The following is a 27,702-nucleotide window of genomic DNA, read 5'->3' as shown; positions in this document are numbered from 1 at the left end:
AGTTCAAATCAGTACGTGAAATTCCGCTCCTTTCTCTTATTAGCCCTGGGGGGGATCTACACTACTGCTTTTAAAGTGCTTTAAAGTGCTTTGAAAACGTTTTGAAACCTGTATATGCAGTGTGTCCTGGGCCCCAACAGTTGTCAAAACTGTTATAAAGCGCTTTAAAGCAGTAGTGTAGATCCCCCCCTGGTCTCCTTTTCTTCAAGTCCTCTTCTCCTTTGGCCGACCTACATCTCTTTCCAGGCCTCAGCCAAGCACACAAGGTTTAGCTACTCCCGCCCTTACGTCCTATCTGAAGTTTTCATCCCAGCCAAACCAACCATGTCCCCTTCCCTCACACATGCAGAGCTGCGGACATGCCATCAGCTTTCTTCCCTGGTGTTGGGAATTCTCCTGATGGGAACATTCTAACATTCTGAGCAGTAAGATCAGATCAGATCAGCCCATCGGGGTTGTTTGGCGTCTTCTCTGCTTCAGGCGCAATACAATTGTAGATATGTACATTTCCTTAACTTGCTCACAAGATTCTGTATGCAGAATTTGGGCTACAGGGTACAAAACCTGCCTTTTTATTTTAAAGAAGCAATATTGTTTGATTCTCGTGTATGCCTTGGAATCTTGATTTAATGTCTGCTGCTCCTGTCTACATTGCCAAAGGTGTACTCCTATTCTACCTTGGGTGCAAAGCAAAAGGAACAATCCCAGAGATTTTTTTTTAAAAAAAATAGAACATTTGTAGGAGAGCGGTCTTCTTGAATTCAGTATGTCCTTTCCAAATCTGTTGGTCAGGGAAAGGGATAAATTAAGATAAGCTTTTCACCGTCACTTTCCGCTGTCCCATTTCACCTATATTCCCTAGAAGCAGGATGAAGGCTGTCTCTCTTTCCTACGTGCTGATTTATTTAAATGCATGCCGGTTTAAAATTAGCCCTTTGGCTTGCCATATCTGTGACCTCTTCAGATTTACATCTGAGCTAATTTGCACTACGTTCAAACAGACCGCGGTAATCATGCAGATGTGATGGGCTACCGGTATTTATTTCCCCCTGACTTGTGCGTTGCGTAGCACACTTCACAGCCACCTCTGAGCCCTTTTGCTCCTCAGTTGGATCTGGTTGAGCTGGTGCCCTTGTACGTGGGGCGACGTGAAGCTATATCTCCACATTATTTTCCTCGGTGACATGGGGGAGCCCCAGAGAAGCTGAGTTTCTGCCAGGCCATGCTCCTCAAAAACGGATGCGATGGGTCCTTTCCCCACAATCCTTTGCAATCTCCCTTGGCAATGGCTTGTAGGGACGGTTGACAAGAGGAAACCACCATGTCCACTAACAGAGGCTACTCTTGAAGCCATTAATCCTGCCCCCACCCTCTCTCTCCTCTCATTTTCCTTCAGTGGGGTAAGAATTTTACCCCTTTGTTTCCAGAGCGGAGTTTGAGTGACGCTCCTAAATGAGCCCCCTTTGTCCTCTGTACACCCATCTGTCTGGAGGTCAAAGGTCGTCCCATAGCCTACTCAATTTCCTTCCCCCCATCTATGGTCCCCCACACATATCCCCCTCCTGGCGCTTAAGGTTCAAGTTCCAGCTGGCCTCAACGTGTGCTGTGTGTGTGTGTGTGTGTGTGTGTGTGCGTGTGCATGTGCATGGCTGGACTTCTGACCCCATCTGTTTGCACGGAGGGGGGTGGTCCCCCCTCATTGCACAAATTCAGGAAAAGGTTTTTGAGAAGGAAGTGTTCTTTCTAGAAAACACACTCCCCTCTGGATCAAGGATCTTCCCTGGTTCTTTGTGCTCAGAGATCTGACTTTCTGATCTTAACAAGAACGTTTTCCACTTTGGGAACAGGAGTGATGGAAAAGCAGGCTGAGGTTTTGCTCAAGGCAGTATCCTGGGGGAGGGGGAGCAGCTGATTGTTACACCAAGCCCATCTTCCTCCGTGTCCTCTATACCTGCCTTCCTTGGACCTGGTGTTTGGACTGCAACCTCCATCATCCCCAGCCAGTAGGGTCAATGGGTGTCTTTAACGCAAGCTTTCCCCCCTGGCTCCACCCACGCTGCCCCTCCTGTTCTCCTTTGCTCAGGTCTGCTGGTTCGATTAGGAGGGATCAGCGCCGTGGCCCACAGGTTCTGGGGGGAGCTGCACCGTTGCGTATCTGAGACCAGCCAAAAAACATCCTGCATGAAAGTGCCCCCAAAGTGCCAAATGGGTGGAGGAGAGGCCTTTCCATAGGTCCCTCCCAGTCAGGCATTCCCCTTAGCAGCCTTCCTCTAGCCTGGCACTCTATGTATATGTTGGACTACAAGCCCCATCATCCCTAGCCCGCATGGCAGTCCAACGTATCTGGAGGGTGCCAGGTTGTGGAAGGCCATTTTTTAGTGTAATAGCTTGTCTGTGTATGTACACACACACACGGTCTGCAACAACGAGGATTGCAACCTCATGAGGACTGCAACCTTGCATTCTTTGCTTCTTCTTTTCATAAATGAAAATGAGTTGTCGCGGGTTTCTCTGCACAAGCCACATTCTGCGTTCCGTGCTACGGGGGCTGTGTGGCGTGACAGCAGGTGCGCAGATGTCCAGATTAAAAACTGGGGGAAAGAAGACTTGGGCGTTCCGCTGCGATGGGTTAGGAGTAAATGGCGTTCCGGCGAGGGAGCTGGCCGAAATTCCTGGTTCTTCATGAGATGAACCTTTTCCTCCTTCTGGTTCCACAGGACGCCCTTCCTGGCTTGATGTGGGAACTGGAACAGCAATTGGGTCTCCTGCGCCTGTACCCAGAGAAGGCCTGTGCGGAGGCTGCTGAGACGGACAGCTGGCCCAGCTCAGGTACGGAGAGGAGCTCCTGGCCATGGTGACGTGATGCGTGGCCCGCAATAAATGCTCGCTTCTTGCTTGCGGGCTACAGGCTGCTGCTTGCAGTCAAACCTGCTGCCTTTTCCCTTCCTGCCTGCCTGCCTGGCATACCTCGACCCCCGTAGCTGGGAGCAAGGTCTGCCGGCCCCTCTGCTAGCCTCCCAAATAGAAGGAGGGAGCAATTGACCTCAGAGGTGTGGACAGGGGAGGCTGGTGGCTCCGATGTCAGTGAGGCGGTGAATTCGCTCCAGGTTTTAGCTAGAACTCTAAAGGAACTGTCCAAAGTGCAGAGCCGGGGGCCGGATTCCATTTTGGAGAAGGGTTGGGGTTTTTTTTAGGGGGGTATCACAGTGGTGGAGAGCCTCGTGTGGCGCAGAGCGGCAAAGCAGCAGTTTCTGCAGCTGAAACTCTCCCCACGGCCTGAGTTCGATCCCAGCGGAAGCTGGTTTCAGGCAGCCGGCTCGGGTTGACTCAGCCTTCCATCCTCCCGAGGTCGGGAAAATGAGTACCCAGCTAGCTGGGGGAAAGGTAATAACGGCCGGGGAAGGCAACGGCGAACCACCCCGCTATAAGGCCTGCCAAGAAAACGTCAGCAAAAGCTGGCGTCCCTCCAAGAGTCAGTAATGACTCAGTGCTTGCACGAGAGGTTCCTTTCCTTTCCACAGTGGTGGGCAGGGCTGAAAGCAAAAGGAGCATGGCCAAAAATGCAAAAATGGCAGCACATTTTAATACAAAACCCTTCTTGCCGGTAGCTAACTTTTACGAGAGGCATCCCAACTTTTAGAATGGCACCACCTTCGTGGTGATGCACGAAAGGCACAAAAGCTGAGAGGCCACTGAACGACCTGTGGTAGGGCCGGATTGGGACCCCCGGTCTGCGGTTCTGCACCCTTTAAATCACAAGACTAATGACAGACGCTCGTTCTCTCCATCAGGTTTCTATGAGGGCCCGCAGTCAGCAGTGGCCTCCGACTCTCCGGCCTCCGGTTTTGGGGACTCCTCTTGCGGCTTTCCCTCTGCCTCAGGGTCCTACTCCAGGATCGGCCGTCCGGAGTCCCGCCTCGGCTACGCCAGTGAGCGCCCCAAGTCCGTAGGTGAGCAAACGGGGGCGAGGTGTCTTGGGGCAGAATCTGGGTGGGCTTGCGGTGAGGGGAAATGCATCTGTCTGTCCCTCAGGGAGGGTGAGAGGAAACAGTTAACTCTGAGGTGGGCGGACAAGGCAGCCTTGGTGTATGGATCTTGCACCTCTAAACTGTGCTATGGCAAAGATGCTGTATTAAAAATGGCTTCAGGAAAGAAAGGGCTCCTGAAAGACGGTATTCTTCCCTATGAGCCTGCCCGTGCTCTGAGATCTTCTGGAGAGGCCTTTCTCTCAGTCCCACCGACATCCCAGGCACGGCTGATGGGTACGCGGGACAGGGCCTTCTCGGTGGCTGCTCCAAGGCTCTGGAACTCCCTTCCCGGGGAGGCCAGGCTGGCTTCCGCTGTGCCACAGTTTCGGAGGCAGGCAAAAACTTTTTTCGTTTCAGCAGGCTTTTGGAACTATACTGGACCTGTGCTAATGTATTGGACCCCCCCCCCTTTTAACCTGTTACAGTTTTTTAAAGCTGTTAACATGTTTTTAATTTTGCTTTATTCTATTTTAACTTTTGTAATTTATATTTATATGTTTGAATCTTGTAAACAGCCTTGAGTCCCAGTCCTGGGAAAAAGGCGGGATATTATTATTATTATTATTATTATTATTATTATTATTATTATTATTATTATTATTATTTATTACATTTCTATGCCGCCCAATAGCCGGAGCTCTCTGGGCGGTTCACAAAAATTAAAAACATTCAAAGTATAAAACAACAGTATAAAACCATAATATAAAATACAATATAAAAGCTCAACCAGATCAAAACAGCAGCAATGCAAAATTACAAATTTAAAACACCAAGTTAAAATTTATTTATAGATTGTTAAAATGCTGGGAGAATAAAAAGGTCTTCACCTGGCGTCTAAAAGCATATAATGTAGGAGCCAAGCGAACCTCCTTAGGGAGATCATTCCACAGCCAGGGTGCCACAGCAGAGAAGGCCCTGCTCCTGGTAGCCACCTGCCTCACTTCCTTTGGCAGGGGCTCATGGAGAAGGACCCCTGAGGATGACCTTAGGGTCCGGGCAGGTAAATATGGGAGGAGGCGTTCCTTCAGATAGCCTGGCCCCAAGCCATTTAGGGCTTTGAATGTTAATACCAGCACTTTGAATCAGCCCGGACCTGGACTGGCAGCCAATGAAGCTGGAAAAGGACTGGCATGATGTGGTCTCGTCGGCCGGTCCCTGTTAGTAAACGGGCTGCCCTGTTTTGTACCAGTTGAAGTTTCCGGACTGTTTTCAAAGGCAGCCCCACGTATAACGTATTGCAGTAATCCAAACAAGAGGTTATCAGAGCATGGATAACTGTAGCGAGGCTATCTCTGTCCAGATAAGGGCACAGTTGGTATATCAGCCTGAGCTGATAAAAGGTGCTCTTTGCCACTGAGTTCACCAGTGCCTCAAGTGACAGTTCTGGATCCAAGAGCACCCCCAAACTATGGACCCGATCCTTTAGGGGGAGTGCAACCCCGTCCAGGACAGGGCAAACATCACCTGATTATCAATAATAATCAGTGCATCTGATTATTATTATTATTATTATTATTATTATTAATAATAATAATAATAATAATAATAATAATGGGAGGCTGCTCCAGTGAACTAGAACAGAGTCCTCCGCTTGGCCATAACGTTTCCAGGCTAGAGTGATACGGGTCTCCTGGAAACGGGGAAGGTCCCATGGAGACATAATTGGGTGGAGGAATCCCATTGGAGAGCTTTGGTTATTGGGCAGCATAGAAATGGAATTAATAAATTAATGTGTTGGGATAGACCATAGCGGGAAAGAACCAGGAAGACGTGGGCAGTGATGTCGGGGTGGATTTTGAAGCGCGGGCGCTCGTCGTGACGGTGCCCGGAGTCCCCAAGGAGAGCCTCAAAACTGAAGCAGCTGGGTTGATCCCTATCGACAAACCAGCTCTTGCAGTTTTCACCTCTGCCAGAAGCTGGTCTTTTCCAAAGCTAGTGGGGGGGTCTTCATTGCCCCTTCAGGCTGAGCCCCCTCCCCGAAAAGGCTTCACATTCAACCAGGGAGAAGATAACTGTTCCTTTCGGTACCTTTCCTTTTTTGCTGGCTGGGCCAATCCCGGTGGCATCTGATCATTTCCCCGTCTGAGTCAGTCTCCCCCTCGCTCATGCTTCTCCGCTCTCCCCCTCCACAGGTGATGTGGCCAACAGCAGCAGAGATGGGGCCAACCGCAGCACCGTGCCCCGCTCCTTCTCGGCCCCCTACTCCACTTCCCAGGACTACCCAGCAGAGCCGTTGCCTCACTGCTATCCCCCGGACCCTTTCTCGTACCCCAGCCCTCTGCACGCGGTGGCCCTGCAGAACCCCTTGCTCCGGACCCACCTGTACGAAGACCCCGCCTTCGCTTCGTCCGCTTCCCAGGCGTCGGCCTCCCCCGCAGACCAAGAAGGGGGCCTGGACACCTACGGCAACGAGTTCCAGTTCTACTCGGAGGCGGCCTCGCACTGCCACAAGGTGGAGAGTTACATCTCGCGCCTCATTCGTCGCCGCAGCCAGCTGGTGAGAGGCAGCAAGCCCCGGACGAGCCTCGGCTTGGAGCCCCCGGCCAAGGGCAGCGTGGTCCGGCAGAACAGCCTGTGCAAGAGGCCCCTGGAGCTGCTGCCCCCTCAGGCCGAGCGCAAGCACCCCCCGGCCGTGGAGCGAGGCAGCAGCACCCCTTCGCCCTGCGGCCACGAGGGCGGGGCCGCCGCAGCCGCGCGGATCTGGTCCTCGTGGGATGCCGCTGCCGAGAGGACTCTGGCGGCCAAGGCCGCAGCAGCCGCGGAGGACTTCAGCCCACCCCACTCAAGTCTCAAGAAGCCCCCCAAGCTGCAGGCTTTGGCCCATATGAGGCCTGCCTCCGTGGACCAATACGAAGCAGCCTACCCATCGTCCCCTCTGCCGGACAGAGAGGACGCCGCCTCCCGGGGGAACAGCCAGGAGCCCGTCTCCTACGAGTCTGAGGACGGGACCTGCCTCATGGTCAAAGCCCAGTACATCCCGGCCCAGCAGGCACCGAGGGCCCAGCAGGCGCACCGGGGGGGCAAAAAGAAGCCCCCGCCTCTCACCAAAGGCCGCTCGGTGGAACTGTCGCCGGAGCGAGTCCATCTGCTGGCGAGGGAGCGGCCGCGGGTTTCGGCGCCCCCCAAGAAATGCCGCTTCACTGAAGAGGGCGGGGAGGCCGGCGGGAGGAAGGGGGCCGCTCGGAAAAGCTCGCCCCGGTCGAGGAAGGCCGCTCGGTCACAGTCTGAGAACAGCCTCCTCAACAAACCGGGGGTCAGAGACGGGGCGGCCGAACGGGAGGAGCCGGCCCTGAAACAGTCCCGGCCACGGCGGCCTCACGGCCACACGGCCAGCGGTTACCGCAAGTGGCGCTCGACTGCAGAGATCTGCCAGGATGAGCCCTCTCCGGGAAGTGCCGCCGAGCCACGCCGGGGCCAGCGAGGAGCAGGCCCCGTGGGGTACAGTTATGCCGGCAGTGACTCTGAATGCTCAGGCGAGCAGGCCCGGCAGGCGCCCATGTGCCGTTTGGAGGAAGGCCTGGTCTATGGCGACAGCGAGTCTAGCCTGAGCGACGGGGACTCGCCTACCGCCTACAGCAGCGGGGCGTCCAGCGACACGGACGAGAGCGGTGGCCTGGTGTGGCCGCAGCAGCTCTCGCCTCAGCTGGTGTCAGCTTCTGGGCCTGGGAAGGCCGCCGGCGGACAACCCAAGGTCTTCGTCAAGATCAAAGCCTCGCATGCGCTGAAGAAGAAGATCATGCGTTTCCGCTCGGGCTCCCTCAAAGTCATGACAACTGTGTGAGGGACGCCAGCCAAACCCCGTCGCCACTCCTGCACCCTCCCTGCACCCCTCTTTCAGCTGAAAGTTTCCCCCAAAGGCACCCCCATATTCCCTTCCGGGTTCCCAGCATCAACTTTGGTTCCAACCCAGGACTGCTCCACTTGACTGGGAAAATCTCCTGCGGAGGGAGGAAAATCTGCCGCCCGTTGACGGAGCCTGGGGCGTCGGGTGTCGTATTCGCTTTCCCCAGCTGCACGGAAGTTGCTGATGTCGTGTGTGTCTCGCTCCCCCTAACCTTTCGCTGTCTTTCTAATCCCGTCCATTTTTAAAGGAGAGGTATTTATTATGGTTTTTGTACAGTCGACTTCTCAGGAGTCCACATCTGGGTATAAAAACCTGGAATCCGAATCCACCCTGCCAATCTTGTATTTCGACACAGATATTCCTTCGGTGTGTGCGTGCATGTAAATAAAATTTCAGTGGTTTTGTTTTTGTGGTTTTGTCAGATATGTTGCTGCAAGTCTTTGCCCAGCAAGTGGTTTTATAAGAGGGTCATTTGGGGGCAGGTGGGTTAGGGGTTCTGAGCTTACCCACAGCCAGAAAGTCCTGATCACCTCACCCTGCAGTTGCTTCACACTTAGAATCATAGAATCATAGAATAGTAGAGTTGGAAGGGGCCTCTAAGGCCATCGAGTCCAACCCCCCCACTTGATGCAGGAATCCACCCTAAAGCATCCCTGACAGATGGTTGTCCAACTGCCTCTTGAAGGTCTCCAGTGTGGGAGAGCCCACAACCTCCCTAGGTAACTGGTTCCATTGTCGTACCGCTCTAACAGTCAGGAGGTTTTTCCTGATGTCCAGCTGGAATCTGGCTTCCTTTAACTTGAGCCTGTTATTCCGTGTCCTGCACCCTGGGAGGATCAACCCTGGGAGGTTGTCACTCCTCTGTGTGACAGCCTTTTAAGTATTTGAAGAGTGCTATCATGTCTCCCCTCAATCTCCTCTTCTCCAGGCTAAACCTGCCCAGTTCTTTCAGTCGCTCTTCACAGGGCTTTGCTTCCAGACCCCTGATCATCCTGGTTGCCCTCCTCTGAACACTTCTGGGTTGGCAGTTGAGGAGCCCATTGTTGGTACTTGGTGGTGGGCAGGTTGGCTCCCTGGGCACCCCAGCGGCTGACACACACTTTGTGTTTCAAAGATGCAAGTTTTAAGTTCCTGTTTTTTATCTGTTCACTGCAGCCAACACTGGCCAAATCCCAGCGCAACCAAGAATGAATCAGCCCTAAGGTTTAAGCACCATGGCAGAGATCCAGAAATAAAGTTGAGAAGTCTTAAATACTTAGTCCTGTTGATTTGCTGTGAGACCTCTAGGTGCACCTAACATTCTCCGGGTTTCATCTGTTGAGCCAAGGAGATAGATTGGTTCAGAGAGAGCTGAAGGCAGCTCTAAAAGAGAAGTTGCGGATTATTTGGGGGCAGTTTTGTCCCACTTTTGCCTCTTGTCAAAGAGGTTTTGCAGGATTTTGTTTTGGATTTAAAAAGAAAACCCTCTGAAACCTGTTTAACTGAGGCCGTAGCTAGATCTAAGGTTTATCCCAGGATTGTCCTGGGGTCAAACCTGTTCATCTAAGTGCCACACAGGGCATCCAGCGCTCAGGCAGGGACGAACCCGGGATGATCCTGGGATAAACCTTAGGTCTAGCTACGGCCTGAGTCTCTATATGTGGTCGTTCTTTTAAAGATTAGTGTGTAGTTAGCGTAATGCTTGCTAACAGTACATTGGTGTGTCTTCTCAGTAGAGGGTTGCGCAAAGGTTTGACAATGTGCAATGTGGAAGGATGCGAAAGCAGAAAGAGCGTGAGCATGCATACTGCCTTCCTGGGAAAATAAACACATATGAATTGCTGGATAAAGACGCTTCTCCAAAGTCTGCTCTTGTAGGATGGCGTAAGGGCTGAAATTGTAAAAGGAAAAAAAGATTGATTGATTGATTGATTGATTGTCGGTCTCAAGCCTACTTGGTAGCTGTTTCCTGGAAGCCTTCCTCCTAATCCTGGATGTGTGGTGTGTAGTCAGTGGTTAAGCAAGCACTCTGTATGTGCTCAGGGGTAACCCTTCACAGTTTTCAGGGCTAGGGCACGCCTCGTCCTTTCTTTTTAAAACAACAACACAAAAAATACCTTATTTTTCCTTCCGTAGTGTGAATAATTCATAGCAGGCAACATCCACACGTACATTTAGTCCAAGTACTACAGCTCTGGACATTCCTTTTAAAACAAAATATTTGATCCTGTGAATGCATTTTAGTTCCTCCACCGCTGGACCAGTTTTGGGACTGAAATTCAACTTTCTGCCTGGCTATCTGGGGTGCCTCTCTCTCTCTCTCTCTCTCTCTCTCTCTCTCTCTCTCTCTCTCTCTCTCTCTCTCTCTCTCTCTCTCTCTCTCTGTCTCCTCCATCCCCCTCCGTCTCATTCCCTTTTCCTCTGAGTTCCAGCCGCCTGCCCAGCGCAGAGCCTCTTATGAAAACCAGATGCTCCATGTGCAGCCAGGAAAACGGTTGCACTTTCCAAATTCCTTCCCCGGCACTTTCCCCATCCCCCCACCCGCCACCCGCCCCAATATGAGGGAAGCTGTGAGATGTGAGGCCTCCTTCCCTCCCCCCTCCCTCCCTCCCTCCCTCCAAGCAGTCCTGGCTCAGCTAAAACATTACGAGGCCTTTCCCAGAGGCAAGCATTCTCCGTCCCGAACAGCGTTCGGAAACCAAAAGAATGAAGCCCAGCAGCCTCTTCCTCCGAACGTCTCCACCAGGTCTCCGTCCCCCTCTGACACCGCGGTGGCCTCTGGCTCTGGATCCCGAAGATGGATCCTAGAGGCCGTGTTCTCTGACTTGTGTCCTTTTGTCCTGCTGTCTCCCCTGGTCCAACAGGTATCTGAAACAATTTTTTAAAAAACCTGACAGACCTGTTTACGGAAGGCAAAAGTGAGTGCACACATTAGGAGCGCTCAGCTCCTCTCAAAGTGTTGTCTGTCTCTCAGCCTGTTATGGCTTTGCTTTCTCTTCTGCGTTTGTCCCTACCCCTCCATGCCTCCTACATTGTGCACTTGGGTCCTATGCGTGTGTGCATGCACCCCACACTCAAAACCATTTCAGCGCCCCGAAACGACATCTGAGAGCCACAAGCACTCACATCATCTGCGTGACCCCAAAGATGAGCTCATAAACCCCTAGAGTCTGACTGCCTGCCCCCCCCCTCCGCCCCCCATGCCCTGGCCTCAGTAAAATAAACGAATCTCCGGTCTGCCTCCATTATGTTCCTCTCTGCTGAGCATCATTCTTGCACCTTACCCAAATCAAGCCATTTTCTTCCCCCTAAACTGGGACCCCAACCGTATTCCCATACGCCTGGCATATATGGAAGAGCTTGAGGGAGATGCATATATGATAGTAAGAATTGAATAAATGTTCTACATCATACAGAATTATATTTATTTTTCTGAACCTCCTTTCTTTCCCTGATTTGGTGTTTCCCAGTACTTAATAATTGAAACATAGTTCTTGTGAATTAAAATTGGAGGCACAATTGGCTAGTATGAAACACACACACACACACACACACACACACACACACACACAATTGCTTTGAGAGGAAACACACAGTGTTGTCCTATGATGATAATTGCATTTATATCCTGCCTTTTTTCCTCCAAGGAACCCAAGGCGGCATCCATAATCCTCTTCCTCCTCTCCATTTTAATCCTCACAACAACAGCCCTGTGGGGTAGGCTGGGCTGAGAGTCTGTGACTGGCCCAAAGTCACCCAGTGGGTTTCCATGGCCGAGGGGGGACTAGAACCCGGATCTCCTGACTCACTTGCAAGGGGTTAAGGCAGTTTCATATTGCTTATATTTACTGATTAGAAGAGAGGAGGTTTACACAGAACAGTCGCTCCTCCGGCAGAGATGCAACGGGTGAGTCGCTCTGTTGTGCCTCTGTGCGTGCGGTGATTGAATGACCCAATTTGACTGGATGGGTGCCGAACCCATTGGAGGCCGTTTGGAAGGCGTCCAGGCCAGTTCAGTGAATCATGCGGAGATGCTACAAGATGACTCTTCTCTGGGTGAGTAATCTGGGTCCATGGGAGCCCTTCAAGATTTGATTTATTCATTTGGCCTGAGCTGTGGTCTGAGAACTGCACAGGGCTCAGAGGGTGGGATGGGGTGGGGTGGGGGAACTTATTTTCTGAAGTGTGTGTCTAATTTGTACCATCTGAATATCTCACCAGGTCACTGCAATAGAAACCTGAGCATGGGGGAAGGGAGCCAGGGGAGAGACTGATTTTTTGTTTCGTTTTTGGGAGTCACTTTGCTGACTTCTCTTTTTTAACATGGGATGTGGACCAGGGCCCCTCCTAATGTTTTCCAGATGGGAGATAGTAGGCCCTTTTTTTAAAAAAAACAACAACTCCGAGGCTCAGTGCTGGTTCTCTTGAGTCCTGCAGTTGCTGAATATTATGAGGATTTGGGAAAAGAGGGGGGCATGCGTGAACCCCCATTATCTCCACCCACCCACCCACTCAAAGCTAAATGATGAAGTGCTCTGTGTTCCATGGAATCTTATTGGTCTTTTAAAGTGCCCCAAGATTCTCTCTGTGTGTGTGTTGTGTGTTTTAACAAGCAACGGTTGCACTCCTGGCCACACTTGGGAGTCAACCCCATTGAGCACAGCGAGACAGATTATTACACCAGCGTTATACTGTGCAGTCACTGCGAATTGCATGCAAAGGACTCAGAAGTTTTCCACCTTATAATCTACTTTGATTGCGAAGTACTCCCAGGCACCCTGCCTTAAAGCAAAAAGATTCGCTATATTTAGCCCCTACTTTTTGAGCGTCTCTTCTGAGCCGCCGCTGGGGCGCAGGAGGAGGATTTAAAAGAAGTGCTTACATCTGCATAAGCTTTAAAGATAAAGACACCAAAATTGGCACAGTGATAGATATTAGGGAGAGCTTTAAGCATACCAAATTTGAATTGAATTGGGTCATCCATTGATTTTTTTACATTCCCCCTCTTAAACTCACTTCCTGGTATGCAAAGGATTGCTGTCACCCGGTACCAAAAATAAACCACAACCACAAAAGCTTAGTGTTACAGGGATAATCCGAGGGAAGCAGGTACATGGGATGAAGCTTTTAATTCTGAGCAAGCTCACATAAGGCTCTGCTGCACCTTGGATATTCCTCTGAGTCCCCCCCCCCCCCCCGAATTGGACATCGTCTTTTTAAGCATAAACTCTAGTTGAATTTGTGGCTGGTTTATTTAACATTTATTTATTTATTTAAAACATTTATATCCCGCCCTAATTAAGATCTCAGGGCGGATATTTCAAGGACTACCTGTCTCTTGCGGGGAGGCAGGGAACCAAAATGGTACATTTCATCTTAGCTTGTTAGATCAGTAAAGTTTTTGTGATTATCATCATCATCATTATCATCATCATTATCATCATCATCATCATCATCTCTCTTTTCTTGCTCTTGGCGGTTTTTCTAGATGAACATGATGGGGTTTGCCAAGCCATGCTGTCTTTTGCTGATTCAGGAATTTCCTGACTATTGAACATGCTTTAAGTATGACTGCTTTGTGGACACTGGTGTGGATGTATTTTGGTAGGCCCAGTTTCTGAAGGTTTTCTGTATAGTTTTTGTTGTTGTGACGGATGTGACTAATGGAATAATTGCGACGATTTCCTGTTGCCATAGTTCTTTAACTTCTATGGTTAGTAGTGTATATTTTTCTCTCTTTTCCTTTTCTACATTTTTGTCATTAGGTATTGCTACGTTGATGTGGTAAGTGTTTTTCTTCTTTTTAGTCTATAACTGTTATGTCTGGTCAATTGCAAGGTATTGTCTTGTCCTCCTCCTCCTCCCTATCCTATATAGGCATTGTGAGGCTTCTCTGCCACTGTTAAGAGCATGGATGGCACTGAACGTGTCCCAGTTGGATGAGTGGAGTAGAAATTCATTTGCATAAATCAGAACTGGGGTAGCTTATCACCAGTGGAGGCTGGTGGCTCCGATGTCAGTGGGGCAGTGAATCCACTCCGGGTTTTAGTCAGAACTCTACATGAGCGATCCAAGGAGCTCTTATCCACTTTTAACAATACTTCGGATAGCTCCTTTAGAGTTCTGACTGAATCCTGCAACAGATTCACTGCCCCACTGACATCGGAGCCACCAGCCTGCACTGATGATCCCCAAAGAGAAAGATCTAATTTCAGGCCTGGGAATGGGAAGTCACCTCTAAGGTCATCTAGGCAAACCTTGTGGTCCACGCAGGAGTTGCAGTGCAAAAAGCGAAGGCAGCCATCACTCAGAGATGACCATCGCCAGAAGGGGTGGGGAAGCTCAGCTCCAGGGTCCAAATTTGGCCCTATTATTATTATTATTATTATTATTATTATTATTATTATTATTATTTATTTATTTATTTATATAGCACCATCAGTGTACATGGTGCTGTACAGAGTAAAACAGTACAGAGTAAACAGTAAAACAGCCTGCTCCCCAGAAGATTACGCCTTTTTGCCTTCACCCCACCCCCTTTCTCCCTGTTGCCAATCACTGATGATTTCCCAGATTTTGTGCATCCCCGCCCCATCCTAAAAGGTTGAAATGCCTTTGCTGAGGCTGTTACTAACAGTCAGAGCTTTCAGCCCAAATAGTCTGGAACCTGGAGTGGATTCACTGCCCCACTGAACATAGATTCTATAGTAGCATTAAGGAGGAGCCACAACCTGGCTTGCGTGCAGGAAGGCCTGGAGTGAATTTTATTTTATTTATTTATTGCACTTTTATACTGCCCAATAGCCTGAGCTCTCTGGGCGGTTCACAAAAATTAATTCTCAGCTCCCCAGACCGTCACGGAGCCCCAGGGAACAGAAAGTCTTACCTTGGAGAGTGGTTGCCAGTTAGACTACATAACCCTGGACTATGATAGAGTGGCGCTCTGGCTCCCCAAAAGCACCACAGAAGGACGGCGGTCCAGAGCGATGCAGCTCAGCAACGGGAATGGGTTTCTAAAACAGCAGCAGAAACAGGGGGCTGAAATGACCCAAATTAGCCATCTCCAAAGGCTGAGTGGATGCATTATTGTTGTTGTTGTTGTTAAAGCTTGAAGAGAGATGTCCTGGCAGGTCGATGCAACCTGTGAATTCCCAAGCCTAATGGAGCCACGTTTTGTGGCCTAGCGGAGGGTCTTGGTACATCCCTCCTTGGTACATTTCCAGACTCCTCGGCCAGGCTGCAAAATCAGAAAGTTTATCGATGCCTTGATGGGCTGCTGTTGCTGGCTAGTGGACTGTGTCCGCCTTGGCCGATCACAAAAAGTGCAGGCCTGCTGCGGAAGGTACCAGAACAGGTAGCAAGGTTTTCCCCCATGCATACACACACACACACAAACACACACACACACACACATGCAATCTGTGGAGGAGATGGATAATAACCCAGCATGGGTTAAGGCACTACTCATCTTCTTCACCCACTGCTTGGAGGATGCAGGCACTCTCAGGCGTGTCGCCATGGCAACCGCACCAGCCAGTTCCGATGCCGGAAGTGTGAGAGAAGAGACGGGCGCCTCGAACGAACGGCCTGAGAGTGATGAGCCGAGCAACGGAGAGTGTGGGAGAGGTCTTGGGGTGGGAGGGGAAGAGGAGGCTGGCGGAATTTAAAGCCCGGATTCATCTCTGCCAAGGACTCGCTGGGTGGCCATGCTCTTATTTCCCCCAGCTTCATCAACCTCCCCAATCATTAAAGAGTCAGGATAATCACACAGGACTACCTTATAGGGCTGTTGTAAGGAAGACTGTGGTAGTGTACGTGAAGAGCTTTGATCAACGAGAACGCAATATACACGTGAAATAAGATTGAGCAATTTTATGTACGAGTGATCAAAATCATCATCGTCATCATCATTTCATTTCTACACTGCTCTGTAGCCGAAGCTCTGGATGGTTTACAACAATTCATAAAAATACAAAGTACAACATAGTCTAAACATTTTAACACAGAAAAATTAAAACAATGTGAACAGCTTAAAAAAAAAAAGAGATGGCTGAGATGAGAAAGACCGGGATGCCGAATGAAACTGGTGGGCGATGGTTTTGGAGAAATGAGAAGTCCATCTTTACCCAGTGCAGATTTAGTTTGCGAAACTCACTGCCACAAGATAGCCTGTGCCTAAGATGGCTTTAAAAGGGGAGTGGAGAAATGCATGGAGGAAGAGGAGGAGAAAGTCTACCAACCCTGGCTGTGAGACAGTCTATCGCAGCTTCTTACGACAACTTTGCAAAACCTCTACATCAGCCTTCTTCAACCTGGGGTGCTCCAGATGTGTTGGACTACAACTCCCAGAATGCCCCAGCCAGCTGGCTGGGGCATTCTGGGAGATGCAGTCCAACACATCTGGAGCACCCCAGGTTGAGGAAGGCTGCTCTACATTCAGAGGCAAGATGGGACTAAATACCAGCTTCTGAAAGACACGGAGGAAGGCTTGAGTGTTTCCGAGCATGTGCAGATTGCCTTTCCTCTGAGCAAAGCAAAGTTTGCCTCCATGGACCCATGTGGGAGAAGTCACTCTATGTGTATGGAGTGTGCCTTTCCGTCCTACAGGCAAATGGCTTTAAAAAAGCATCAGTGTAAGGAGCATGTACAGAGTACCTCTGAAAGGCACCAAAGTGGGGAAATTAAAGACAACAGCGCTGTCTACATGCTCTTTTTCTGACTTTTTACATCCTCCTTTCCTGGCACATGTCCAAGAGAGGGTAACCTTCTACCTGGTTGTTGAACCTAATGCAGAGTGATAGGGTGTGCATTTGAGCATGTGCAGAGCGGCCTGGGCCCTTGCCCTGCTTTGCTTCCTCTCCCGTTTCCCTTGCTGTGGAGTTCTTTCAACCGCCTCTTCTGTGGCTGCTGCCCCCAGGCCTGCCTTTGACGCTAGTCACTCTCCCCTGCCGCTTTAAAGAGCCAGTGCTTTCTCGCTTTCTCTTGCCTTCTTCGGCTCCTTCAAACTGCGCTGAAGTATGCGCTCACACCCTGCCGGCTGCCCCTCTCCTGGTCTCTGGAATCACTCTGATCTGTTCCAGACGTCGGCATAAGATTTTCCTGGGGTTAATTTTAGACTTTCAGCATCCTTATCGCAGCTGCCGCAGAGGGAATGGCGAAATTGGAGTCTGGAGGTAGCCACCTCGCTCTTGTGTGAGTGTGTCTTGGCGCGCCTACACACTCACTCACTCACACACACACACACACACACACACGCATGACATCAGGTCAAAGGAACTAGAATTCCATCTGGATTCGATCAGATGCCACATCGCACAGCAAAGTTCCTCCAACGAAAGCAGCCAAACCCTGCGAACGTGTACCAGGTTCGTCTCATAGCTGCATTTTTCCAAAGTGGAGTAACATCTGCCAGTGTTAGAAGAGCGAATTGCTGCCCACCCCCTTTCCTCAAAAAGTGGGTCGCCTCTGAAAGAGGCCAGCTGCTGGAGGCCTTCATAGCTTTGGAAGCAAGCCCCCAATTTATTTATTAACAAATTTTATAGGCTGAGAAGGAATTGTAGCATTGCAGGAGAAGCATTGTGAAGGGTGTGTCCAATGTAGAGTTTGCACAGGCCCTAGAACCTCGTGAGAAGACCACATCAGTAGAAGGCAGGGGGTGTTCATAGGTTTCTGTTTCAGGTATGTTCAAGTCCGCCACCTATTACAGGTAGCAATAACAAAACTCCTTTTTCTATAGCACCTTTTAGACTAACACTTTATTATACTTGTGGTTAGACGTGGACGAATCCTTCCTCTCCACAGCAACCCCCTGCGTGCCCCCCAAATCTGCTCTGGAGGGCTGAGGGGCACCCTCTGGAGCAGGCAGGGTGTAGGGGAGGTGGTGATGTTGGCATTGTATTTAGCCCTTAGCTCTTAGTCACTCTTAGAGAAATGCACAGCCGGGAGAGACAGAGAATCCACACTCCTTTCTCGCCCTCCCTACAAAGGGGTTATCTGAGTTCTTTGACCGTGCATCCCTTCGAGAGGCCTTCAAACCCAGTAACAACCCAGAAATTCCATTTTTGGAATACCTTTGGGGTTGTTTTTTTAATAGTTCACTGTGCTGCAAGTAGTGGATGTGAATAGACACCCTACTGGCTGGTTTGCATTTTGGGGGTCCCTGTTTCTTCCATCTTCCCCCCATCAGTTGGTTCAATTCAAGGCCATCTGTGTGTTTCTGCCTGTGCTGTGCTCAGAGGTACAAGGAGTCATGGTCTTAGTAGTCAGGAGTTCACAATCCTACGCACACTAATAAACCCGACTTATTTCCAACACAGAGACGACTGGGCAATGAAATAGGTGTGAACAGTTTCATACATCCTTGTGGTGTTTTAGTTCCTGTAAGTACTTATTAGAAGTAGGGAAAGGAAAGGAACCTCTCGTGCAAGCACTGAGTCATTACTGACTCTTGGAGGGACGCCAGCTTTCGCTGACATTTTCTTGGCAGGCCTTATAGCGGGGTGGTTTGCCATTGCCTTCCCTGGCTGTTATTACCTTTCCCCCAGCTAACTGGGTACTCATATTACCGACCTCGGGAGGATGGAAGGCTGAGTCGACCCAAGCCGGCTGCCTGAAACCAGCTTCCGCTGGGATCGAACTCAGGCCGTGGGGAGAGTTTCGGCTGCAGAAACTGCTGCTTTACTGCTCTGCGCCACATGAGGCTCTTTATTAGAAGTAAAGGAGGATATAAATAAGATTATTTACTTCTAAAATTTATAAACTGCTCTCCAACTGCAAGGAATCTCAGGGCGGAAAATGCAAGTAAAACAGTACATCGGGGCATCTCACACCTTTCTACATGAGACATTTATTGTGTGTTCAAGATTCTTCACTCACAGTAGTTTGCAGGTCCTTTACACAACGTCGTCATCCTCCAGGGCCTCTCTTAGCTGACGGTTTTCTAACCAGGAAAGTCTGGTATATCCTGAATGGAGCCATGAAACCATCAGTGTATTTGCACAATTCCACAGCGCCACCCAGTGGTTGTGCAATGGAACATATAGTAAGGCAGAGAAAGAAAAGCCTTGGGGGGGGGGGGGAACATGTGTAAAGGAACTGATCTTCATCTCTAAATGAATCCAGAAATAGAAGCCTCGGTAAAGTGGTGGGTTAAAAGCCTCATGTAGAAAAGACCTAAGAGTTATATTTACAAGGGGAGCAGCCGCTGCGCTCAGAAAGGGACCTTTAAACACATGTGGTGGCATTGGAAAGGGTTGGTGATACTTGGGCCTTAGCTAGACCTAAGGTTTATCCCGGGATCATCCTGGGGTCATCCCTGCCTGCTCCCGGGATCCCCTGTGTCATTTACATGAACAGGGATGACTCCAGAATGATCCCGGGATAAACCTTAGGTCTAGCTAAGGCCTTGGAATATAAAAAGATTCTTTATATTGAGTCAGACCACTGGCCCATCTAGTTCAATATTGCCTGCTCTGATTGGCAACAGCTCTCCAGGGCTTCATCTTGATGAGCACAGGAGGAAAGCGCATTGCTCTTATTCTCCACAGAGCTGGCTGTCCCTAAAACCTGGGAAAACATACTTCTGGTGGGGTGGGGCGAGATGGAAGTAATAGCTTCCACCCCTTCCCACCCCAATTTCACCCCATTAGAGAAAACAGTCAAGGAATATAGATCTCTATTTTTAGAAACTGGAGTTGCACAGCTGTGCATCAGCAAAGAAAAGGATAAAAGCTCCCTCCATAAATGTGCAGTTTCGGATATAAATTGGGGTGAATTAACCCAGAATCAGAGAAGTTAATTAACACAACCCTGCCCTCTGCCTGGCTTCTGGCACCCAATCAGGGGTTGCCGTCCACTCCCGGCTCAACCCTGGAGCAAAGTCACGCGGCGGAAAGTCCGTGGTGACCTCACTTTGAAGAAAAAAGTCAGAGTAAGTTCCCGGCTTGTTTTAGCACGCAGCTTGGATGAAAAGCCCCGCGTTGGCTGCATCGTAGAACTGACCCAGCGCCATTGCGCAACTTTGAAGTCCCCTGGATTTCAGGCAGGATTCTTTTCCAGCCGTACCTGGAATTGCTGCCGGGATTGAGTCCAGAACCTTTTGCATGCATACCAAGGGCTCCACCACCGAGCTCCGTTTTGCACAAAATCGTTAAAATGCCACAGGAACACAGATGGTTTGGCAGTTGGCACAGAAGCACTCGGATAGCCTTAAAAGGAAGGCTACCTAGAAATGTGACTCATATTTGTATCCTGCCATTCTTCGAAGGAGCTGAAGGCAGCGTGCCTAAGGCTTACGCTGTTTTATCATCACAACAACCCTGGGAGGTAGGTGAGGACAAGAAAGAAGAGGCCTGGCGGGTCCAAAGCCATCCAGAAACGTTTATGGTGAATGAAGCAAGGGTTTACTTCCAGGTCTCCCCACTCAATTCAAGCCCTTTGTCCTTGATGCATGCTGGGTCTCCCAGCATCTGACAGTTGTGAATTTAAGGGCACAACCCTACACGTTTAGAAAGAAAGAAAAACCCTACAACTCTCAGCATGGCTGGCTGGGGATTGGAGAAGTTTTTCTGTCTAAATATGCATAGGATTGTGCCGTAAAGGTGATGATAATACAAACCTTCCTGGTCCAATAGGAGGTGGTTGTGGGAGATTGGTTGTATGTAGGACGGATTTCCACAAGCCCTACTAATCCTTTTGGATAGGATTTGGAATTCTTCGAACTAGTTTTAGTGTCCCGAATTTAGGCTTGGGGGGCAAATTTAAATGGCAGGAAGGGGCCTTCAGGAGCGTCTCGGATTTCTGTTTGCATAGGTCTTCTGTCGTGTTATTCTTTTGCTTATAGTGCCTCTGTGTGGGTGCAGATGGCATTGCACGCGGGGATGCAGACAAAACCCCAAGATGCAGAGTGCTCCTAGATAGCTACTTTCTAGAGGCACCATTGAGCTGTTCTCTTTCCCAACAGCTTCCAAGGTGGCCTACTGCTCAGAGGAGGGCAACCAGGATGATCAGGGGCCTGGAAACAAAGCCCTATGAAGAGAGACTGAAAGAACTGGGCATGTTTAGCCTGGAGAAGAGAAGATGGAGGGGAGACGTGATAGCACTCTTCAAGTCCTTGAAAGGTTGTCACACAGGGGACGGCCAGGATCTCTTCTCGATCCTCCCAGAGTGCAGGACACGGAATAACGGGCTCAAGATGCAGGAAGCCAGATTCCAGCTGGACATCAGGAAAAACATCCTGACTGTTAGAGCAGTACGACAATGGAATCAGTGACCTAGGGAGGTTGTGGGCTCTCCCACACTGGAGGCCTTCAAGAGGCAGCTGGACAGCCACCTGTCAGGGATGCTTTAGGGTGGATTCCTGCATTGACCAGGGGGGTGGACTCGATGGCCTTATAGGCCCCCTCCACCTCTGCTATTCTATGATTCTATACTCCTCCCCCTTTTTAAAACTAATTAACACATTTTCTTATCGGGAGCTAAGCTTGCTGTGAAATCGGTTTCGGTTAGTGTTGGGAAATGGTGGGTTCAAAAGAGTTGTGTAGTATGTATGTAGGGGCTCAGCCCCCTCCTCTGCTTTGTACTCAGTCTTTTGGGCAGGATGCTTGTCCTTTGCCACGCCTCCCATGCCAGCCATTTTGTGCTGGTGCCCAGGAGTTTCTCAAATTGCCAAATGTGCCCATGGCCCAAAAAGGTCGCGTCCCCCGGCTCCAGACCATGCCTTGATCTTCCTGATCATGGAGCGCCTGTGTTGAGACGTAAGCTCACATATGAAGATGTACATGAGCTGAATAGGGCATCCATGGTGTATAAAATCCCACAAGAGGGGCAGCATTAAAGTGTATAATAAAGTCTGTGAGTTGGACTTTTCACTGGAAAGCATCTTAAAAGAGAGAATTTTTCTTCTTCTTTTCCTTCCGAATGTAATTGCACGTGCTTTTTATCAGTTAAGGCTGCTGGGCACCAAATAAAATTACCTTGGGATCCAGATCGTACTATAGATGGATGAGGTGCTGATGGCGGAGGGTCAGGACCAAAGAATTATGAGTTTTAGGGGCTCTGGCTAACTAGTTTGGCAAGGGGCACAGAACTCATGAAGAATCCTGGGCAAATGGTCTCTGGTGTGCCTGACCTGAACTCAACTGGGGAAGGCTGGTTTAGACAGTAATTTGCCTACATAGCACCCAGAAGGATTCAAAAGGGCGAAGCCATGGTGCAGATACTGGTGGGCTTCTGGAAAGCCACAGGTGACAGAAAAAGACTCGAAAATCAGAAACTCGATCCACCATGCTCCCCACTGCGTGGCACCAAACCGCTCTGCTATTAGGTTGAGCGGGTCTCCCAGGGGGGTGCGGTGGGAGGTGCCGCTCCCCCCCCACTCCCTGCTGATGCTGATGCCCCATTAGGCAGCTAAAACCAGCTGCTCATTCCAACCAGAGACGGCGAGAGAATAGCTACTTGGAGGATAAATCGGGCAACAGGTAGGTGCAATTCTTTGTTTTCTTTTCTTGCTCTTGCTTTGAGCCCTGATCCATTCCAGTTCACGGGGAGGAAGGGCGAAGGTGCTTCGATCAGGTTGGGCTGGGAGGGAGTTTCGCTGGGTCTGTGCGTGCACTGAATTTTGCTTCCTCAAATTGTTTTGAGATCACGCGGATGGACTTGCTGGATCTAGCCATGGTGGGTCCATCCAGAGGCCTCTGGAAAGCTTACAAGGAGGTGAGGGCTTTTGCCTCTATAGTTCGCTCTCAGCATCCGGTCTTCAGAAGTAGACGGCTCTGCGTAGATCTTTTCTGCGCCCTCCATGATTTTAGCTAGTCCTTCTTTTCAACTTTTATCCGTTTCTCTTTTTACTTAAGGCGTTCTTGCAAATTCAAGGTTTAGACCACCCTCCTCGAACCTGGTGCCTTCCAAGTGTGTTGGATTGCAACTCCCATTGGCCATGCTGGTTGGGAATGATGGGAGTTGTAGTAGTCCAACACATTGGGAAGGTGACAGGTTGGGGGGGGAACTGGTTCAGAGCAATAATGCCCCCTCCCCCGAATTGCTTTGCTGGGAAGAAAGTTTTACAAAGCAAATTCCTTTTCAATATAATCCATAAATGCGGGGAATGAAAAGCATACGCTTTTGTTAATTTTTTGGAGGAAGAGATTTGAAAAGTGAACACCTCTGATTTTGCCTAGTCTCCCCCATTCCATTTAAAGCTATTTTGAGCTTTATCTATTTTTTGGGGGGGAGGTGTCGTAAGAGAAGGAAACCCCCCCTCCAAACATACCTGTCTTAACAGACACGGTACTATTGTCATTTTATTTTGACTCACCAAGTATCAATTTAAAAGGGTTCATTGTTGTTTAAAATGCTTCATTGTACTGAAGTCACAATGATATTGTAGTGGAAGGAGTGCTCTCCTTTAACCTTTCCCCTGCAATATGATGAATTTGAACCCAATACTCGAGGTTGCTTAGCCACTGTCTGGTTTTTTCACATTCTAAAGCAGCCTTCCCCAACCGGCTGCCCTCCAGATGTGTGGGTCTGCAATCAGTGACTTCAAATCCCCTAGGAAATGTGAGTAAATCTAAATTAAAAACGCAGCATCCTTGGAGAGCTCCTTTAGAGTTCTGACTAAAACCTGGAAAGGATTCATCACCCCACTGACATCGGAGCCACCAGCTTCCACTGAGTACACCCCCCCTATCATTTCCAGCAGAATTGTGGATGGGCATTGCAATCCACCACAACAGGAGGGCACCCAGTTGGGGAAAGGCTGTTTTACAGGCCACCTTATGGGGCCACCTCGCTCCCCCCAACCATAGCAGTAACTCCTGCCTTCTGCTTATTTACCTGCTTAGAGAGGCAGTGATGAGGGACCTGCTATGCCCTTGGCAGCAGCTGCCAGGCTTGGAGAAGCCTTGGGCACAGCCAGCACGGACGGGCGCCACGGCCAATGCGTTCCTCCAAAGGGTTGGAGTGGGTGGGTGGGGGGGAGGCAAAGCACAGATGCTTCCCTTTTCCCTCCTTTGTGCAGGCCGCCCATGGAAGCTGGTCGCTCCTGTTTCAATGGGGCTCTGATTCCACTCCGGGCTTCAATCCGAATCAGCCCAAACTCGGAAGGAGCTATCCCAAGGGCTGAACCCCATCCCCAAAAGGGGTTCAGCCCCTTAGATAGCTCCTTTAGAGTCCTGACTGAAAACCAGAGCAGATTCACGGCCTCACTGAAATAGGATCCACAAGCCTCCACGGACAGCCGCTCGCAAACGCGTGCACTCTGCACATGTTCGGAAGCCCACTGCTATTGTTTCAGCTGTCCCGTGGCTGGACAATGGTGTTGCAAATCAGTCGGGCGGAACTTGGTTCGACCAACGTGACTCCCCCTGTTATCGTGTCATCGCTCCACACACAGACCCGTGAAATCCAAATTTTCTACTCCTCGTGACTTCAAATCCCCTAGGAAATATAAAGAAAACCCAGTGAGGAGACACGTCCTTGAACCCAGCGGTCTTTCAAGCCTTGATCCCAGATATGTGAGGTGGCTGGCTTGAGTTACCCTGTGGCCAGAATGACTCTGTGCATGCTCAGAGGCACTCCTGGTCTTTTACAGGGCTGGCTCTCAATATTAAAAAGAGATTCTGGACCCTTTAGGCTGCTCCCGTTACCTCCACCCCAAAAACACTTCGTATACACCCAGTGGAACACCCCCTCCCGGCCCCCGCCGTTTCACGGCCTTTCATCATCCCTGGGTGTAGTGACCTTTCCTTCTCCCTTGCAGGGAGGCTGTGCAATTAGCCGGCAGCTTTGAACATTGCTGATGAGGGTCAGGAGCGGAAGGAAGGGGGCTAATTAGTTGCATTTGCCCCCTGCCACACCGCCGATCCTCCCGCAGCGTCGCTCATTGCCATTTCTCTTGGATCGTGGCACCAAGCTGCGCTGGGCTCCCCTTCATCTACGCCAGCCTTCCTTTTCGGTCCCCTGTTCTTTAAAGTTGAGCTCTCTGGGCCAGGCGGGTCATTCTCTGCCTCTCTGGGAGCAAGACTGAGCAGCGGACTTTTAATAAAGAATAACGAAAAAAGTATCACGCAAACGACTTCCTCGCTTCTATACAAGCAGCGGTTCTCAAGCAGAATCATAGAATAGCAGAGTTGGAAGGGGCCTACAAGGCCATCGAGTCCAACCCCCTGCTCAATGTAGGAATCCACCCTAAAGCATCCCTGACAGAGGGCTGTCCAGCTGCCTCTTGAAGGCCTCCAGTGTGGGAGAGCCCACCACCTCCCTAAGTAACTGGTTCCATTGTCGTACTGCTCTAACAGTCAGGAAGTTTTTCCTGATATCCAGCTGGAATCTGGCTTCCTTTAACTTGAGCTCGTTATTCCGTGTCCAAAAACTCGCCAAAGGTATTTCTTTATAAGCTTAGGTGTCGATCAGGGGGCGGGGAACCTCCGGATGTTGTTGGAGTCCAACGTCCATCATCCCTGGCCATGCTGGTTGGGGCTGATGGGATCTGGACTCCGATAACTTGTGGAGGGACTTGGGTTTACCACCCTCTGGCCAGCTCTCTAGGCAGGGATTTGTGGGTTCTGGCTGCCTAGCGTGGAGCACCCTGCCGATGTAACAGTAAATAACCATAGTTGAAGAACTAAGGATTGATTCTGACTCATCACCTGAGAAGCTCCTTCACTCTGACGGGCCTCAGATCTGCCTTGAAATCTGACCAGGAGCCGCCTCCTCCTCCTCCTCCTCCTCCTCCTCCTCCTCCTCCTCAATGGAACCTCCATGTTCAGAGGCAGATACATCTCTATATGCCAACTAATGAGGACAAACAGGGAATGGCTGTTGCCTAAATCACTCCGTCTCCTTGGGGGCTTTTACAACCATCTGAATGGCCCTGGCTGGAAACCAGATAGGCTTAAAGGATGATAGGTCTGATCCAGCGTGGTGGTGTTTACGTTCTAGGCTGTGTGAGCTGTGTTTATTTCGGACGGCGGGTGACAATTGCGGTTTGTTATGCAGAAATCAGGGTTTGTATGAACATACCTGTCATCTGGGAGAGGACTTTGGTTCACAGGTCATTCGGTTCCACTGAACGAATTGTCTCTTTGTCTCTCTGCCAGCCTGTTGACAGCAAGAGGTCCGAGCCGGTTAAGGGATCATGTCTAACAATATGGCCAAAATTGCAGAGGCCCGCAAGACAGTGGAGCAGCTAAAATTGGAAGTGAACATCGACCGCATGAAGGTAAGCTTTGTAATGGGCTCTCCTCTTACTCCAAGGTGCACGTACAGCCCCACCTCCACCCACAACCCCTCTAACGTCCCGCCCCGTCAAGATACGGATTTTTGCATGCGGTTCTGTTTCGAGAAGTGGCCAGACAATCTCCAAGGGCTGCCCAACCTGCAATGCAGCTAGTAGTCCAGCTTCACGTTTGCAAAAGCATGTCCGTCTGTTCTGGCTTTCCTCTGCAACCTTCTCCGCTCTCTCTCATTCACCCTCTCTCGTTCTCTCCGTGGCAGGTGTCCAAGGCGGCGGCCGACCTCCTGGCTTACTGTGAAGCCCAGGCGAAGGAAGACCCTCTGGTGACCCCAGTGCCCGCTGCAGAAAACCCCTTCCGTGAGAAGCGGCTCTTTTGTATAGTGCTGTGAGCCTGGTAGTGGTCCAGGATGCAGCGAGCACCTCCGATTCTGTGCCACGGTGGATGGAGCCTTCTCTTGTAGCGCCGTAAGAGTTCTTTCAGCATCGATCAGCAGAGACACAACTTTGTGGTTAAATATGGCCGTGAAGAGGCAACAAGAGGGTGTGTGTGTGTGTGTGTGTGTGTGTGTGTGTGTGTGTGTGTGTGTAAGTTGTACACCTGCCTGCTAGTCCTTCTCCCTTCCCTTGATATCTATATATCAATTTTAACACTAATGGTACATCCTTATTTCTCTAGCTCTTGTCAGTTTCCATCCAACATATAGCCAGACCTGCATGTATTCTGTGATGTGCAATCCTGACCGGTGTCTGGAATATCTCAGCTTTTGCTAAATAAAAAAACAAGCCGCTAGTCCTCCTTGCTATCGAGATGTCTAGTGACTGGAAGGAAACCCTGGTGGGGTGGGAGTGGGCCCTGACGTCTTCCAGGGAATCCCTAGGTCTGGTTAGAGAAGACATTCCACTTGGGCCCTCGTATACACTGGATGTCCCAATGAATATTTAGAGATTTCTTCTTTCTACGTCTTTTTCTTCAAGCCTCCAAAGATCTTCCCCTGTAAGACATTGTGCAAGCTACAAGAAGCAAAGTGTGTGTCTGCGTGTTTATTCTATAGTCTCTTTTGCTGTGGAACAGCAGAAGGATAGTACAGCTTTACCACCAGCACTGGGAGGCAAACAGTGCGCCGGAGTTTCAGAGCTGAAGCAATTGCACAAATGTTTCCGGAGCTGGGGAAATATTGCAATCCCATTGCAACCTTCAGAGTGGATTCCCCGTCCCGGTCTGCTTGAGGGAAAACCCTAGTAATGTGCGTTTAGGAAGGAGCAATAGACGTGGGGTGAGAATCCAGTTGTAGCAAGTACAACGGAGAGGAGGCTGGTGGCTTTGCTGTCAGTGGGGTGGTGAATCCGCTCCGGGTTTCATTCAGAACCAGTCAGAACTCTAAAAGAGCTATCTGAGGTGCGAGAGGGTGAGAGAGGGCAACTGGCCCAAAATCACCCAGGGAGCTTCATGGCTGGGTGGGGATTTGAAGTTAGCTCTCTCTCTCTCTCTCTCTCTCCACCCATTTAACATTGTAACCCCAGCGTTCCCCTACCTGGTGCCCCCCAGATGTGTCTGACTACACCATTCATCATCCTAGCTAAATAGTGAAGATTGTAGTCCGCTGCAGGTCATGGAC

General features: G+C 50.1%; 2 protein-coding genes across 2 annotated transcripts in view; both read left to right on the top strand.

Moving 5' to 3' along the window:
* Positions 1 to 7,822, top strand: part of DACT3 (dishevelled binding antagonist of beta catenin 3) — a 33,572-nt gene extending 25,750 nt beyond the window's left edge. The window contains exons 2-4 of the mRNA XM_063139988.1: positions 2,718 to 2,829; positions 3,882 to 3,950; positions 6,161 to 7,822. Of these exons, the coding sequence (XP_062996058.1) occupies positions 2,718 to 2,829; positions 3,882 to 3,950; positions 6,161 to 7,809 (1,830 nt within the window). The 3' untranslated portion in view covers positions 7,810 to 7,822. The remainder of the gene's footprint in view (positions 1 to 2,717; positions 2,830 to 3,881; positions 3,951 to 6,160) is intronic.
* An 18,165-nt stretch (positions 7,823 to 25,987) lies between these two features.
* Positions 25,988 to 26,475, top strand: GNG8 (G protein subunit gamma 8). Its single transcript, XM_063140040.1, has 2 exons — positions 25,988 to 26,071; positions 26,347 to 26,475. Exons 1-2 carry the CDS (start codon positions 25,988 to 25,990, stop codon positions 26,473 to 26,475), a joined length of 213 nt encoding a protein of 70 aa, XP_062996110.1.
* The last annotated feature ends 1,227 nt before the right edge of the window (positions 26,476 to 27,702 follow it).

This window comes from Elgaria multicarinata, chromosome 13, assembly GCF_023053635.1.
Source record: "Elgaria multicarinata webbii isolate HBS135686 ecotype San Diego chromosome 13, rElgMul1.1.pri, whole genome shotgun sequence".
Lineage (NCBI taxonomy): Eukaryota > Metazoa > Chordata > Lepidosauria > Squamata > Anguidae > Elgaria > Elgaria multicarinata.
Note: the sequence above shows the minus strand (reverse complement) of the source record. Positions and strands in the feature narration are given on the sequence as shown.